At 44.3% G+C, this 17,764-nt stretch overlaps 1 protein-coding gene across 1 annotated transcript; it reads right to left on the reverse strand.

Moving 5' to 3' along the window:
• Positions 1 to 4,366: 4,366 nt before the first annotated feature.
• On the reverse strand, positions 4,367 to 17,462 carry LOC147108782 (uncharacterized). Its single transcript, XM_086005609.1, has 2 exons — positions 14,510 to 17,462; positions 4,367 to 11,161 (listed from the first exon to the last, which is right to left on the reverse strand). The coding sequence occupies exon 2, from the start codon at positions 6,664 to 6,666 to the stop codon at positions 4,798 to 4,800; it is 1,869 nt and encodes a 622-aa protein (XP_085861735.1). The 5' UTR covers positions 6,667 to 11,161; positions 14,510 to 17,462; the 3' UTR covers positions 4,367 to 4,797.
• Between the last annotated feature and the right edge of the window lie 302 nt (positions 17,463 to 17,764).

Raw genomic sequence — 17,764 nt, forward strand, 5'->3', positions numbered from 1 at the left:
TTTTCACCATACCCCAGTAGGGAACAGGCACAACAAGGCTTAAAGTTGTACTAAGGGTCTCACTGAGCAGGATAGAAAGCAAGAACTTGCATTTATATACCGCCTGAAAAGAAGGCCAACGAAGGTCTATATTTTCATACTGTTCAGAAAGGACAGTTAACATTCTGACCTGTACCTGCTGGACATTTCTTAACTCCCCACTACTGGTACCCCTTTATTAACAGTGCCCATTTCTTGGAACTGGTCTCCTATGAATAGGTTTTTACAGATTGCTGAGTCTACAGAACTTGTTCCTCTGAAAGTTTCAATGCTTTGTTAGTCTCGTCACTATCTGATTGTCACAAAGTTTATTTATGTGTGCTGGTGCTCACTGTTAAGTATGGGTGATGATGCCTAGTACTATGGTGACTTTTTCCATTTGGCAGCGTGTTGAAGCTCGTCGGGCTCTCCTTGCTCTGTGAAATGAGTAAACGGAATATTATGAGTACATAAGCATAAATATCCATTTGGGTATTGTTTTGCCATTACATGCATGATTATGCACTTGATTTATCACTATTTGGACTTTGTGCCCTCCTATTATGTGTGAGTTTTGTTCTTCAACATAAGAGCAGTGTGAATTAAGACAGAAAGTTTTTGGTAATGGGAATTCCTGCTGCCATACATTATGTAAATGTGTAATGCAGTTTGCAATTGTCAGTGATTTTAACTTGCACCACCTTTTTTTTTATTCGCTCATGGAATGTGGGCGTCACTGGCAAGGCCAGCATTTATTGCCCATCCCTAATTGCCCTTGAGAAGGTGGTGGTGAGCCACCTTCTTGAACCGCTGCAGTCCGTGTGGTGAAGGCACTCCCACAGTGCTGTTAGGTAGGGAGTTCCAGGATTTTGATCCAGTGACGATGAAGGAACGGCGGTATATTTCCAAGTCAGGATGGTGTGTGACTTGGAGGAGAACTTGGAGGTGGTGGTGTTCCCATGCACCTGCTGCCCTTGTCCTTCTAGGTGGTAGAGGTCACGGGTTTGGGAGCTGCTGTCGAAGAAGCCTTGTTACTTCCTTGTTAAAAATTTGTACATATCACTTTAAAACCCAGGCTTTCATTAATTTTACTATGTTAACGTTTTACTACATTAAACGCGCTGTATAAATGCAAGATATTGTTCTTTGGCCAGTCTTGTTCTGCCACGTTACAGTAATACACTTGACTTATTTTTAAGCTCTATTTCAAGTTGTGCAACTTCTTTTCGACTTCTCACCAGTTCCTCACCAAGTTGACACGCTCAGTCATGTTTCGTGTTTCCATGTCTTGCTCAGAGGTCACTCTGGCTCAGCAAATAAAGGTCCTACCATTTCTCCATTATGCGATCATTGAAATGGGCTTAACGACTAGTCCCTTTCTTTCCCAAGCACATGAAACAAAGTTTCTTTTATTCGCTATCAAAAAAAAGTACTGTAATGTTTATACTGTTGACTTCATTGCAAGTGGCCAAGTATTGCCCACAAAGTAGGTAACATTGCTCAAAAGCTGTAATCCATTGTCACATTTTCATTGAATGCTCACTGTACACTATGAGAAATCAAATATACTGTTGGAACTACTGAATGGAAGCTTTCAGAGGGACAGCTCGAGTTCAGTAAAATCAGCCATCTGTAAAATTCTGTTCACAGGAGACCATTTCCAAGAAATGGCAACTTTCTAATCGCATTGCAAAAACTCTCCGAAACAATACAGCTAGCATGTGGTTACTTAATGAATGGGCAAGTGAAATGCCCACCATGTACATGATGGGGGAAATGCTGCCTTTGTTCCTTTGACCTTCTGTGAATAACTGCTTTCAATTTTAGCCCAGAAAAGAGGTTAAACTTAAAAATACCATCATCTTCATGAAAAAGTATTTGGCAAGCCTTTTATTTGTTTACAAACACTTCTGTACTGACACGAATCATGTTGAAATGAATCATTTTCAGCCTTTTTGAATTTTGGGTTTTATTTATTTCTGATGTCAGTTCAGACCAATTGTGTGAAATCAGCTACGAGCAGGTGTGTTCTTTCTTGGGTCAAAAATACATGGAAAATGTAAATAGTCAGTAAATATTGGGTTTAATTGGGAAAAACAGGGTGTGATCAGTATCTTATTGGGCAATGAACTGAAGCAATAAGTATGACAGGCATGTGATGTGAGTAATCCTTCTGGCTTATTGCAAGGGAGGTGGCAGAGTATTTTCATTTTACAATTATATTCAGCTTGAAGACGATAGTTTATGTTTCAGGGTTTTATCACGATTAACCCACATTTTAAAATTCCGCTTTGGGATAAGTATCATGTTTAATTGAGTTAAACTGTAGGTTTCGCCCCGTTTGGGGGCGCTAAATTTTAAAAAGTTGGAGGAATAGCGCCAGGCGCTAATCCTTCTGACCTCCCGCTAAATTGATTGTTAGTGCTCCAAGAGAGAACTGGAGCGTTGAATCAAACACTAATCACCTCACTTAGGGCGCTACACACAGCAAGCAGGGTGCTATCCACAGAGCTATAACCAATTTCAGGTGCAGTCTAATCGGGACTCATCATTCACACTGGCTCCTTCCAGCTCTTAAAGGGGAGGTTGAAGATTCAGCACAGCCTCATTCTCAACATTGCTGGCCCTGAAGGCGACCTCCAAGCAACTCAACAGCTACACCTCTTATCCTCACGGCTGATCCCAGTCCCAGGGAGCGAGCTCACCGGTTCAGCACCCAGGCATTGGTCATGGCATTCGAAAGAAGGAGGGCAGTGCTGTTTCTGGCCACTGGCAGGAGGCCATTGCCCCATGTCTTCAGGGCATTGTGGAGGGAAGTGGCCCAGGACATCTCGGCCAGCAGTGTGTTCATCAGGACGCTCACACAGTGCCATAAAAAATTCAGCAACCTCACTCGGGTGGTCAGGGTGAGTATATGCTTCAACAAGTCCTACATACCAGCATCTGAACCTCAACCTGTACACACTGCACAAACCCCCACACCCCCACCACTCACCCACCAAGCACCTCCGCCTACTAAAACTCACATCCACATCTCACACCTTGCCTACAATCACAGCTATTCCACTATGGCAGGCATATCTCCAAAACACGTAGCTGCACACTCACTCACACACTTTCCTTTCTCTTGCAGGCCAAGCTAGCCCACAATAGGAGGGAGCAGTAATGAACAGGTGGGGTGAAGCGGACATACAACAGCTTACAGAGCTGGAGGAGCGAGTGTTGAGAGTCATTGGGCGCCAGGTGGTGGGCGCCGTGACCGTCGGCGATGTTGACCCCCTTGGTGGCAACAACGGTATGTTCATCCCCTCTCCTTCTCTCATCCCACTTCCCCCTCACACCACAAGCCTATCCCACTTTCCAGCTCATTATACTGTCTGCATTCCTTGCTCCCTTCCTGCCCCCCTGCCCTCACCTTAACACAAATATTGTGCCTTTATGCTTTCAGGTAATCAGAAAACAGATGACCAGCCTGTCCCTGAGCCTCCCAGTGAGAGCGAGACGGGCGAAGAGGAGGAAGAAAGCACCGTGTCACTGCATGACTCACCCGCAGGCACCACCTCAGATACTGGGACTACGCGATCTTTAGAGGCAAGTTTAGCAGAGGGGTCTGCACTGGGTGATGCACCAGGGACAAGCGGGCTGCAGCAAGGCCAGGGGGAAAGGGTAGCTCGGGAGCCAGCTCCCTGGAGGGTGAGTTTGCACGAAGGTTCTGCTGCACAGGACTCAGATGAGGACTTCGATGGGGAGGCGTTCACAAGAAGGGTGATGGGCATGCATACAGAGATCGTAGGTGCAATGGCAAGGGTGCTCAAGAGCCTGTCGGCAATGGTAAGGAATGTGGAGGAGTCTGCCTTTAATATTGCGAAGAGCTCTGCACACAACATGGAGTCCATCCTTTGACTTGTACAAGGAAAGGATTGTTTTTAATTGATCTAGGTATACATCCTAAAACCCTATTTACTTTTGCAGCAGACTTGTGATACTGGTCATGAACCTTCAATGACTCATGAAATACAACTCCCAGGTTCTTCTCCTGCAGAGCAGTGGACTATTGTCCCAGCCCAAATGCATCATGTTGCACTTGTGTATATTGAAATAAATGAGCCAAAACGGGGGTCCATTCCTCCATTGCATCTAGATCCACCTGCAACCTATTTTATTTACCTAACACCCTTACACGCAGAGTTGCTCCCTGGCTCAGTGGCAGCATTTCCACCTCTGAATTGGAAGGTTACAGGCCTGAGGCCCACTCCATACAGCCCTGGCAAGCAGGGACGAGAATACTGGGTTGACACCCAGTGATGGGAGTGGAGTGGTGACTGTTATGTTCATTAATAACTAGACATTCTTATTATGAACACAGCTAGCTTTTGCTAGTTACTTTTATTGAGCACATGTGGACTTGTACAGCATCTTGTAGAGGCTTCCATCTTGACTGCTGCCTTCTGTTAGCCTAGCCTCATGGGTAATGTAGTCTTAATATATATACAGCTGGGTAGTGTAGTCTTATACATACAGCTCTACACCGCTCTACTGCTCCACCTAGTGTCCACCACAGAATGACATGTTATTGATCACTACATCCTCCTTTCTTTGAGGTTTAACAAAATCAATATCAATCAACTTTCAAGAAAACAATAAAGATAATATCAGTAACACTTTTGTTAGTGCTCTATAAACATAAACATTTTCAAAACAGTCAACACATTTTCAAAGCTTTACACTGTACTCAAAGATTAAGTCTATCAGGCTCTTTTACTTCACGTGTGGATCTTCTCAACACGGGTAAGTCTGATGTGTCTTCATGAGATTGTTCTGGCAGTGAATGACAAGATGCAGTTGAGGCATTGTCATCAATCTGCTCTTGTATAGATCGAGGTCTCCTTGCGATCTTTGCTTGGAGAGGGTTTCAGTGTTTCCTTCACTCTTCATGCCATAACTCTCAATGTAGTCAATGCACTCTCGAAAAACTGCTGGCAGCTGGATCCCATCATACAGCATAGTCCTCTCAGCAGCCTCGGCTAATGGAACACCAAAGATTGGCCTGAGGGAAGAAGGAGTATCCACCGGAACTGCTTCCTGCTCTGGTGCAGGCTTCTTCTTTTTCTTTTTCTCTTTCCACTGCTTGACAACATCTGCTGCGGTCATATCTTTGGACTTTTTCTCCTTGTGTTTTTCCTCTTTGTGCTTTTCTTCCTTTGGCTTCTCTTTGACCTTAAAGTCTTTTTCTTTCTTCTTGGAGAAACTAGGCTTTTTGAAGACATGGATACCCTTTGGCCTTTTCATCCTTGATGGGCTCTCTGCTTCATCACCTGAGTCATCTGGTCTGCTTATGGCACAGTTTAAACGGTAGACTCTCTTGACCAGTTCTAAGTCTTCACAAACTTTGTCACCGAGTATCAAATCAAGTCTTTCAGCCACAACAGAAAACATGAGATGATGCACTTTGTCTTTGACTGTCACTTTAAGTCTGCATACACCTAAGCTATCTATTTTCTGTCCATTATAGCTCTTCAGTAGTACTGACTTTTTCTGTATTTTGGGCTTTTCTTTCATATTTTTTATGTCACTCATACTGATTAAGTTTGCTTTTGCCCCAGTGTCCAGTTTCAATGTAACTAATACTCCATTTATCTGCAGTGGGATCATCCATTTGTCCTCTTTTACTGCATTAACTTTATGTTCAGCATTGTCTATTTCTGAGGGCTGCACATTTTCTGTATCTTTTTTGATATCGTCACATGACACCATTCCTACAAAAAATGTCTCACTTAAATCAGTGTCCTCAATCACATTAACTCGTTGCCCTTTCGTCATTTTTACTTTTGAAAAGCATTGTTTGGCAAAGTGATTCTTTCCATTACACTTTGTGCACATTTTTCCAAACGCTGGGTATTGTCTTAACTGGTGTTTGTAACCACAGCGTTTACAATTAAAAATTTCATCCTCCGATTGCTTTTCATTTCTGTTCTGCCCACGTTTCTTCCCCTTGTAGGACACAGCACCGACAGCAGCATTATCACTCATTACATTCGCATCATTATTGATTTCACTGAAAGTCTTCGCGTGATTTCGAGCTAGCTCGCTGGCTTGGCATATTTTCACCGCATTTTCCAAATTTAGTTTGGTTTCTCTCAACAGACGTTCCCTGACTTTTTTATCATGAATACCAAACACAATCTGGTCATGAATCATGGATGCTTTGAGCTCAGAGAAATTACATGTCTGTGCTTTCAGTTTCAGATCAGTTATAAAGCTATCAAAAGTCTCATTTTGTTGCTGTGTCCGAGAACGGAAGATGTATCTTTCATACGTCTCATTCTTTTTGGGAGAACAATGTGCATCAAATTTTTTTAGCGCATCTTCTAATTTTCCCCTGTTCTCCTCTGGATTAAATACAAATGTATTAAATACCTCTATCACCTGTGGGCATACAACCGTAAGCAGCAACGCTATCTTCCTTGCGTCTGGCTTCATACCGAATCCGATGGCTGCAAAGTAGAGTTCGAATTGTTGTTTAAAAGTCTGCCAATTGTAGTCGATTTTTTCTGTGAGATTCAAACGCTCTGGTGGCTTCAAATTCTCCATGTCGCTTTCCACAATTTTCAGCAGAGCTTCACCACCCTGGTACCATGTTATGTTCATTAATAACTAGACATTCTTATTATGAACACAGCTAGCTTTTGCTAGTTACTTTTATTGAGCACATGTGGACTTGTACAGCATCTTGTAGAGGCTTCCATCTTGACTGCTGCCTTCTGGGTAGCCTAGCCTCATGGGCAATGTAGTCTTAATATATATACAGCTGGGTAGTGTAGTCTTATACATACAGCTCTACACAGCTCTACTGCTCCACCTAGTGTCCACCACAGAATGACATGTTATTGATCACTGCAGTGACCTCCCGTTGTATCTAGCCTGTCCTCTTGGTATAGTGTTGTGAATGAGGCAACAACCGGTTCACATATAAAGGGTCTTTCTTACCGTAATCCAGCACAATCTGCTGGATGTAAAAAGTGGTGGAAGAAATGGGTTGCCTCTTGTGCTGCTAGACACAGAAGAAGTTTTTTAGTGATGTTTGTTGAGGAGTAAGTGTTGGCCAGGACACCAGGAAAACTCTCTTGCTCGCCTTCAAATAGTGCCATGGGAGTTTAATGTCCCACCTGAGAGGGCAGATGGGGCCTTAGTTTAACACCTCATCCAAAAGATGGCACCTCCTCAGTACTGACTGAGTGCCAACCTAGAGTATGTGCTCAAGTCTCTGGAGTGGCGCTTAAACAGATAACATTCTGACTTAACTGAGCCAAGCTGACACAAAGTTGTGACGGTAGCTGCACCACAAGACCTCAAACTATTGTTTAATTTAGACCACAGTGTTTATGCCAGGAATGCAAGAGCTGTTGCAATGTCATCTCAACATTCCTCATCAGTTCAAAATGTCAGTATAAAATGCCAGTGGTGAAGTTTTACACAGTGCTTCTCCAAGCCAAAAAATCGTAGCTCACACTGTGTGATTGCCTGGAACTCCATCCCTTCTATAGGGAAATTTAAATCCTACAGCATTTCTTTACATGGAAGGTGAGCAACAGGTGAAATGTGTTGCCAGGAAGAGGTCAAGACATTTAAGAAACACTTGGATGCTGTAATTAGAAGATGTTAGGGCTGGTATTCTGGAAGAAGGAGCTCAAATGCCCTCCAGGAGGTCTTTCATCTGAACCTATCTTGTGAAAACTCACCTTCCCACCCTCTTATTCTGCGCGTGGAGTGGCATGGTGCCACTCTGCTATTCCAGGGTGATGTTGGGGTGAGCATGCCGATGCACTCTTTGAGGCACCAACAACTCGCCCTGTCGATTGAAATGACCCTGTGCCTTGAATTTGGGATGGGTTCTTGGCCTGTTCGCTCAGCTGGACTTAGGGTCTGCTCTGCCACTATGCCACTGGCAAAGCGACCTTCCAGGAATTTCAAGGCTTCAGTCTCTGTTATAAGACCATTGTCTTTCTATTTAATTTTTGTCTGGTTATGCTCTTGTGAAGCGCTTTGGGACATTTTCCTACGTTAAAGGTGCTATATAAATGCAAGTTGTTGTTATATTGCTTTTCATCAAGCTGTGGCTCAGTGGGTAGCACCCTCTCCTCTGAGTCAGAAGGTTGTGGGTTCAGGTCCCACTCCATGGAACTTGAGCACAAAAATCTAGGCTGACACTCCAGTGCAGTGCTGAGGGAGTGCTGCACTGTCGGAGGTGCCATCTTTCGGATGAGACGTTAAACCGAGGTCCTGTCTGCCCCCTCAGGTGGACGTAAAAGATCCCATGGCACTATTTCGAAGAAGAGCAGGTAGAGTTATCCCCGGTGTTCTGGCCAATATTTATCCCTCAATCAACATAACAAAAACAGATTATCGCGTTGCTGTTTGTGGGAACTTGCTGTGCGCAAATTGGCTGCCGTGTTTCCCACGCTACAACAGTGACTACACTTCAAAAGCACTTCATTGGCTGTAAAGTGCTGTGGGATGTCTGGTGGTCATGAAAGGTGCTACAGAAATGCAAGTCTTACTTTTCTTTAAGCACTTAAAGCAGTCAGAGGCCTGCTTTGAAAACCCTACTCAAATTCTGCCTTTTTGGTTGCCAGGGCAGGTGACTGTATGGCAGATGCTACAATTGCATTGTGCATGTTTAAAAAAAAAAATTGTACAGTATTCAAATTCACAAAGTTAATTGGGACAGCTACATCTTAGACTGGGTATTATGTAACGAGGAAGGATTAATTAGCAATCTTGTTGTACGAGGCCCCTTGGGTCGGAGCGATCATAATATGATCGAATTCTTCATTAAGGTGGAGAATGAAGTAGTTGACTCGGAGACTAGGGTCCTCAATTTAAATAAAGGAAACTACGATGGTCTGAGGAGCGAGTTGGGTAGGATTGATTGGGGAATTGCACTCAAAGGGTTGATGGTGGATAGGCAATGGCAAACATTCAAAGACCGAATGGATGAACTACAGAATTTGTTCATCCCAGTTTGGCATAAAAATAAAACAAAAAAGGTGACCCAACTGTGGCTAACAAGGGAAATTAGGGATAGCATAAGGTCCAAGGAGAGGGCATATAAATTGGCCAGAAAAAGCAGTAATCCTGAGGATTGGGAGCAGTTTAGGATTCAACAAAGGAGGACAAAGGGATTAATTAAGAAAGGGAAAATAGAATATGAGAGTAAGCTTGCAGGGAACATAAAAACTGACTGTAAAAGCTTTTATAGATATGTGAAGAGAAAAAGATTGGTGAAGTCAAGCATAGGTCCCTTGCAGTCAGAATCGGGGGAATTTATAATGGGGAACAAAGAAATGGCAGACCAACTAAATACATATTTTGGTTCTGTCTTCACAAAGGAGGACACAAATAACCTCCCAGAGATGCCGGGGAACATAGGGTCTGATGAAAGGGTGGAACTGAAAGAAATCAGTATTTGCAGGGAAATGGTGTTAGGAAAATTGATGGGACTGAAGGCCGATAAATCCCCAGGGCCTGAATCTACATCCTAGGGTACTTAAGGAAGTGGCCCTAGAAATAGTAGATGCATTGCTGGTCATCTTCCAGAACTCGATAGACTCTGGAACGGTACCCATGGATTGGCGGGTAGCTAATGTTACCCCACTCTTCAAAAAAGGTGGTAGAGAAAAGGTGGGGAATTATAGACCGGTAAGCTTGACATCGGTAGTGGGGAAAATGCTAGAGTCCATTATAAAAGATGTAATAGCAGAACACTTGGAAAGCAGTGACTGGATCGGACAAAGTCAACATGGATTTACAAAAGGTCATGCTTGACTAATCTACTGGAATTTTTTGAGGATGTAACTGGTAAAATAGATAAGGGAGAACCAGTGGATGTGGTGTATTTGGACTTTCAGAAGGCTTTCGATAAGGTCCCGCATAAGAGATGAGCATGCAAAATTAAGGCACATGGGATTGGGGGCAAGGTATTGACTTGGATAGAGAACTGGTTGGCGGACAGAAAGCAAAGAGTTGGAATAAACGGGTCGTTTTCCGAGTGGCAGGCAGTGATTAGTGGGGTACCGCAAGGATCGGTCCTAGGACCCCAGCTGTTCACAATATATATTAATGATCTGGACGAGGGAATTGGATGTAATATCTCCAAATTTGCAGACGACACAAAGCTGGGTGGGAGGGTATGCTGTGAGGAGGATGTCGTGAAACTCCAGTACGATTTGGACAGGTTGGGTGATTGGGCAGAAACATGGCAAATGCACTATAATGTGGATAAATGTGAGGTTATCCACTTTGGTGGCAAAAACAGGAAGGCAGATTATTACTTGAATGGCAATAGATTGGGAGAAGGGGAAGTGCAAAGAGACCTGGGTGCTCTTGTGCACCAGTCGCTGAAGGTAAGCATGCACGTGCAGCAGGCGGTTAAGAAGGCAAATGGTATGTTGGCCTTCGTAGCAAGAGGGTTTGAGTACAAGAACAAGGATGTCTTGCTGCAGTTGTACAGGGCCTTGGTGAGACCGCACCTTGAGTATTGTGTGCAGTTTTGGTCGCCTTACCTGAGGAAGGACGTTCTTGCCATGGAAGGAGTGCAGCGAAGATTGACCAGGCTGATACCTGGGATGGCAGGAATGACGTATGGGGAGAGATTGTGTCGATTGGGCTTATACTCACTGGAGTTTAGAAGATTGAGAGGGGATCTCATCGAAACCTATAAAATTCTGTCAGGCCTGGACAGACTAGATGCAGGAAGGATGTTTCTGATGGCCGGGGAGTCCAGAACCAGGGGTCATAGTCTAAGGATAAGGGGTAAGCCATTTAGGACTGAAATGAGGAGGAATTTCTTCACCCAGAGAGTGGTGAACCTGTGGAATTCTCTGCCACAGAGGGCGGTGGAGGCCAGTTCATTAAATATATTCAAGAAAGAGTTGGATATATTTCTTAAGGCTAAAGGGATCAAGGGATATGGGGAGAAGGCAGGGACAGGGTACTGAATTTGGATGATCAGCCATGATCTCATTGAATGGCGGTGCAGGCTCGAAGGGCCGAATGGCCTACTCCTGCTCCTATCGTCTATGTTTCTGTGTTTCTATGTTACACGATCATGTCATCACATCACCAATCATGTCGTTGCAGATACCTGTAATAAATGTAGAGGAAGCCATTTTATTGGGCAGTAGTGCTTTTCACAAATTCAATGCAGAAATTTTGCATATTTTAGTTGCATTTTTGCATATACAAGGCTATATTTAAGATAATATGAGTGAAGAAATGGCTAATGTTAAAAAAGCTCAACATAGTGTTACAAAGTGAGTTCAGGGAGTAGTTATGTACAAGAAAATCAATTACTGGGAGTACAAGACCTTATCAAGAGATTCAGTTGATGACAAGAATTGTGATAGTAAAGCTCCAATTGTAAAGAATGGTCAACTGAAATTAGATTACAGACATGAGGGGTTGGATTTTCATTCAGGAGTCGGGTAGGAGGCGGGACTACAACTTTCGGGGTTGTAGTCCCGCCTCCATCGAGATATTGCCAATCCACGCGATTTTAACTTGATTGACCTTGTTGAACCTGCCCAGCGGGCTCAGCAGGCCAATTAAGGGCCACCCGGCAACAGGTGACATCACAGACTGAAATTTCATCTGTCAAGAGGTTTTGACAGATGAAATATCAGTGTTTCACAGCTGTTTGAAGCTGTCAAACACTGACAGTCTTATTTCTAACATGAGTCCTTCTCCACAGACTCAGTTAGAAATCTCTCCTGCACAGAAAGCTGAAGGCTGTCACTTTTGACAGTTCGCAGCCATTCTGCTTTCTGTGCCGGTGAGATGAAGGACTCCCAAGACCTGAAAGAAGGAAGGCTGAAAAGGTAAGTACAGGTAATTTAAACTTCTTTACACACTTTAGGCACACTTACCTTTGCACTCATACACATATCACTCACCTGAACACCGACATCTCGACCCCTCCAAGTCCTTCAACCCGACGGCCCACCTCGCAAACTTGGCGTGGTTTGGAGCCATCAGGAATCACACACTTCAACCTTAAAAATAGGGATTAGGATAAAAACTGCCTGTTAACTACCTGTTAACAGGCAATTAATTGGCACTAATCCCTTCCCGCCTCGAGTAGGCGAGTCCCAGTGCGGGGCGGGTATCCGCCTCCTTTGAAAGTGGCATGGAGGCGGGTTAGGTGCGGGATGGGGTTGGGACCTCTGATTTTGGGATTTTAAGCCCCCACACGCCTCCAATCCTGCCTCCACAGCCCATTGAAAATTGAGCCCAAGCACTCAGCAGTCACTGTTATTTGTAACATGCACCGTGTGATGTTTCAGGACTTGCCACAGAAATGATTTGGAAGTTACTTTTAATGCTGTGTATTCTCTGGAGTTAAAAAAGCTCCCAGATGAAGAGTGGCAAATATGCTTAAACAGAAGTTGTTTTTTCCCAGGGACTGAACAGTAACTGATTCATTAGCTTGTTTGAACAGTTGGACAATTGGACCGCACCTTTCAGCTACTGTGATGGAAATCCTTTGATCTCTGGCTGTCTGTGTAGCAGGGCTGAAGAAGAGAGACACAGACAACAAAAAGGCAGAAACTGATTACGTGCCTTAAAAGATCACTGAATTTTGGGTGTCTTGCCTTGTCTCAGTATATGCAGTCTAGCTATACTCAGCCAACTTTTTTTTTTGGTAAGGGATTGGCTAGCACAGTGGAGATAACTCCACTGCTCTTCTTTGAAATAGTGCCATCGGATTTTTTATGTCCACCTGCGAGAGCAGACGGGTTTAATATCTCATCCGAAAGACGGCACCTCTGATGGTGCAACACTCTCTCAGTACTTTACTGAAGTGTCAGCATAGACTTTTTGTGCTAGAAGTCTTTGGCGTGGGACTATGAACTAGCACAACCTTCTGACTCAGAGGCAAGGCTGCTATCAACTGAGCCACAGCTGACATAGAGTTACACAATAGAGTTACACAAGTGAGTTACGTGTATAGCTACAACACGCCCAAGTCTCCTTGATCTTTGGCATGTGAAAGTAATTGCGACTTCAGCCAGCAAAAATACAGTACAGCCTTGGCTGAGTGGTAACACTCTCACCTCTGAGTCAAAAGGTTTAAACCCCACTCCAGACACTCGAGCACATAATCTATCTACACTGGGGGAGGGTTGCACTGTTGGAGGTGCTGCCTTTCAGATGAGATGTTAAACTGAGGCCCCACCTGCCTGCTCAGTTGGGTGTAAGAGATCTGGCCAACATTTATCCCTCAACCAATACCTCTGAAACAGATTACCTGGTCATCTATCCAATTGCTTTTTGTGGGAGCTTGCTGTGTGCAGAATGCCTGCTGTATTTGCCCCCGTAACAACAGTGATTACACTTTAAAAGTAATTCAATGGCTGTGAAGCATTTTAGAAGTTCTGAGAACATGAAAAGTGCTATAGAAATGCAAGTTCTGTCATTACATATGTTAGAATATTTTAAAGAGGTTTAAATAGTCAAAGTATCCCAGCATGCTTTGCTTTAGCATTTTAGCCAGAGAACGAATGTGGAGGAAAGGGAAAATTGAATCTTGTCTCTGTGTATGAACAAAAGACAGTTTGGAAACTCAAAGATGGGGAATGATAAACACCCACATCAAGAGATGGCCCATACCTAGATAAGGGACTAGTTGCTAAGACACCACGGCCTAGAAATTCAGTGCCCTTAGCGCCGATTTTGCAGCGCTAGAGGGCCTAGCGCTGCAATTGGCGCCGGCGCCGAAATTGCCTGGGGCCCTTCCGCCGCGGTAGACCGGTAGTGCTGCGCCGGCACCGATGACGTCATCAGTGTGCGCAGCGTCCCGGTTGCCATGCCGACGGGCCCCAGCGCCGAAATTCAGTTGCGGCCGCCTCGCCCGTGGCAGCCGCAAGTAAGACTCTGGCAACAGAGTCTTACATGACTTTGCGCCGGCGCATTAAAGGCACCGCGGCGGCCGGCCGCTTTCCCGCCGGCCACCTGGCCGCAGCTCCCTCCCCGGACTTCCCCCCCCCCCCGCCGGAACAGAAGCAAGCCCGGCACTTGTCCGAGGTGCCGGGCTCATTTTTAAAAAGATTTTCGCGGGCCGCGGCCGGGTGCAGGCAGCTCCTCCTTAAGGGAAGGAGGAGGCCTGCACTTCCCGAACCTGCCGCACCGCAGCGGGCGCCGCAGCGCCGGAATAGCGCCGATATTCAGCGCGTAGCGCCAGTTTTCAGGCGCAAACATCTCTCAGCAGCGCCGGCAGCCGTTTGGGCGCAGAATTGGTGAATTTTGGGCCCGACCAGCGCGACTTAGCTCCGGCACTAACTTCCGGCGCTAAAGCCCTGGCTGCGCCAAAACTCAATTTCTAGGCCCACATACCATAATAAAAGATAAAGATTGGCCTACACATTACAGTACAATAAACAAAGCTTGTAGGACAGAGTTGGAGGCCAAAAAGATTAGAACGTGGTGTAAACACCTCAAGCGTGGTGTCAGCTTGGTGGAATACTGTTTTGCGTAGGTACAGCACAAGGTAGCCGAAAAGTATACTGGTAGGACCTGTTCCCTCCAAAAGTTAGAGTGCTCTCAGGACAGTCGGAAGTTCATTTGCCTTAATGGTAACCTAGAGAGCTGGAAGTGATCACTCTGGGCCAAGGAATCAGGTTGTATTACTTGCTTGCCATTTAATGTAATCTGTAGAACATAAGAACAATACTGTTATTAGTCAATGTACATTAAAGCTTGTTGTTTAAAACCCCTCGGGCCTGAATCACGTGGAGGTTATTGTTGCGGGGTGAACCCTTTGTTGCGACCATAACAATGGGAAATCCGCTAACAACATTAACTAAACAAAAAATACCTATTTTCAATGAAAAAAGAGGGACTTGGAGAATAAAGGGTAACTAAATTAATTCCAAGGTAGTAATTAAATCTCAGGTTTTAAGTGACTTTATAAACCACAAGTTAAAAACTTGATTTCTTCATGGGCAATATTTGTGTTAGTGTCTTAAATTAACTCAGGAACTTCTGCTATAATTTGTTATATTGATAAGGAGAATTAATTTTATGTTTACATTTGAATTATTATCACTATGGAAGTTGCTTTTTGAGATTTAACATTTCTGCGGTGTTGTGTGGCAGTCTGATGTGGAGGTTTTCAAATATAGGTTGAAGATGAAAGAAATACAATAGCAAAAGCTACAGTTTTGATGAGGTTGGAACTGAAAGTTTATTGAGTCAAGGTAGATGTTACGATTATTTTTAACAGTACATTAGTTGAAAACCGATTTTCCTGTATACGTTTTATAGAAGGTACACAATAGCAAGCTGTTAAATGCAGAACTAACCTGAGGAAGTGATAATCAGTATAAAATTGTGTCGGTCCTGTCCATGATTGGGGTAAATACCTTTTTCACCCAGAGGGTGGTTGGTGAGGGTATGGAACTTACTGCCTGAAAGGGTGGTAGAGGCAGAAGCCCTCGTCGCATTTAAAAAGTACTTGGATATGCACTTGAAGTGCCGTGACCTACAAGGCTACGGACCAAGAGCTGGAAAGTGGGATTAGGCTGGATCGCTCTTTTGCAGCCCGCACAGACACGATGGGCCGAATGGCCTCCTTCAGTGCCATAAATTTCTATGATTCTACAAACAAAAAATAGATTAACACAGAACAAAAAATAAATCATCAACTTTAACTTCCAAGATTCCATTTCCCTTTTCCTTTCTCACTATGTCTATGAGCCACAGCGTGAGCCCCAATATGTCTACAGAATATAGATGCTCAACTGTGATGCCGTGCTCCCTGCCTCTCCATTTCCTTGGCATAAATTTGACCTGCTCCCCTTCTTCTGTCTGAATTCTCTATCTGTAGTCACTAAACTGAAGGCCTGGGAGAGGGGGAAAGCGATTGGGAGGGAGGGTGGCGATCGGAAAAGGTGGGTCTTTGGTACTGCAGTGGAGCTAGAAGGAGCACTCGTGCACATCCCAGCTCCACATTCAGGTGATTAAAAAAAAAATACTCACCTTTATGGTGATGGCCTCCGGCGGCCCCTTTAAGGACTGTTAGTTAGGCCTCATGTGCACCACATTTCCCTGAATGCAGGCAGGCAGCCAATTTTGCAAGGACCCTCAAGCTGGCATTAGGCCCCCTATTTGCATATGCAAAGGAGCTAATGCCTGTTTCCGGCGCACGCCCTGGACGCCTATATTTCTACCTTTTCCAATATAGCAGGCAGCGCACTACCGGCGTGTAATTAGTCCGCCATATTGGACTCTTAGGTGCATTTTTTGCACCTGAAAAGCGAGTGCGGCACCACTGAATTTCTCGGCCCCCATTCCCTAATAACACTTAATTATGTAATGAATCCAACTGTGACAACTGCCTTGTGAATCTGAGCAATCGTTTTTAAGATAATTAAATATGATAAAAAGAGGCCCAGTTAATTCTCCACACAGTTCTTTGCTGGCTATAGTTTCAAAAGATTTAGTGGCTCAATCAGCAGTTGTGTAAGGTGGAAATTACTGTCACTGTTGTTATAATGCAAACATTTAATATGCTTGTATCAAATTCCTCTCTCTGTTATTTAACAGTGGTGCTAACCTATTTAAAATGCATGGATTAATCCATCCATTTAAATAGAGAGAGGGATTTGATATGTTAAGGTAGATTTTTCATGATAACAACAACAACAACAACACAGTAAAACGTCCCAAGGCACTTCACAGGAGTATAAAAAGACAAAATATTTGACACCGAGCCACATAAGGAGAAATTAGGGCAGGTGACCAAAAGCTTGGCCAAAGAGGTAGGTTTTAAGGAGTGCCTTAAAGGAGGAAAGAGAGGTAGCGAGGCGGAGAGGTTTAGGGAGGGAATTCCAGAGCTTAGGGCCTAGGCAACAGAAGGCACGGCCACCAATGATTGAGCGATTATAATCAGGGATGCTCAAGAGGGCAGAATTAGAGGAGTGCAGATATCTCGGGGGGGGGGTGGTTGTGGGGCTGGAGGAGATTACAGAGATAGGGAGGGGCGAGGCCATGGAGGGATTTGAAAACAAGAATGAGAATTTTGAAATTGAGGCGTTGCTTAACCGGGAGCCAGTGTAGGTCAGCGAGCACAGGGATGATGGGCGAACGGGACTTGGTGCGAGTTAGGACACTGGCAGCCGAGTTTTGGATCACCTCAAGTTTACGTAGGGTGGAATGTGGGTGGCCAGCCACATTGCAATAGTCAAGTCTGGAGGTGACAAAGGCATGGATGAGGGTACCTGGCCCTTCCCGTTCCTAATTAAACTGTTCATAGGGTTGCTGCCTATTTATTGTCATTTATTGTCTGGAAATGTCTGAAATGTCTAAAACGGCTGCACCAACTTACAAACCAAGATTAGCTATTCTCCTAATACAAATATTTCACTATAACATCCTGATCCATCCTGCATTATAGAGCTTCTAACAGGGAAATCTTAAAAAATATGCACTGTGTTTTATGATTCAGTACAACTTTTAATACAGCTTTACTGAAAAAGACTGAAACTTATTTTGTTACTGAAGTACTTCTCTTTCTAGCTATGAGAAATACTGCCAGAGTTATGGTGATCCAGACAATTTCTACTAAAGGTCAGTTGTGGAAAATGGAAGCAAACATTCCATTCTGCTAAGGCACTGGACAGAACAATTCTGGGAAATCAGTCAGCTACTCTTCTTTTATGTTGCCCTGTGTCACCTAAACCAAGCATGC

The sequence above is a fragment of the Somniosus microcephalus genome, chromosome 13 (assembly GCF_052327205.1).
Source record: "Somniosus microcephalus isolate GS21.2 chromosome 13, FLI_Smic_1.0, whole genome shotgun sequence".
Classification (NCBI taxonomy): Eukaryota; Metazoa; Chordata; class Chondrichthyes; order Squaliformes; family Somniosidae; genus Somniosus; species Somniosus microcephalus.

Bases quoted from the DNA above. Each gene is read 5' to 3' on its own strand.
- LOC147108782 (XM_086005609.1), bottom strand. From the start codon at position 6,666: ATGAACATAACATGGTACCAGGGTGGTGAAGCTCTGCTGAAAATTGTG.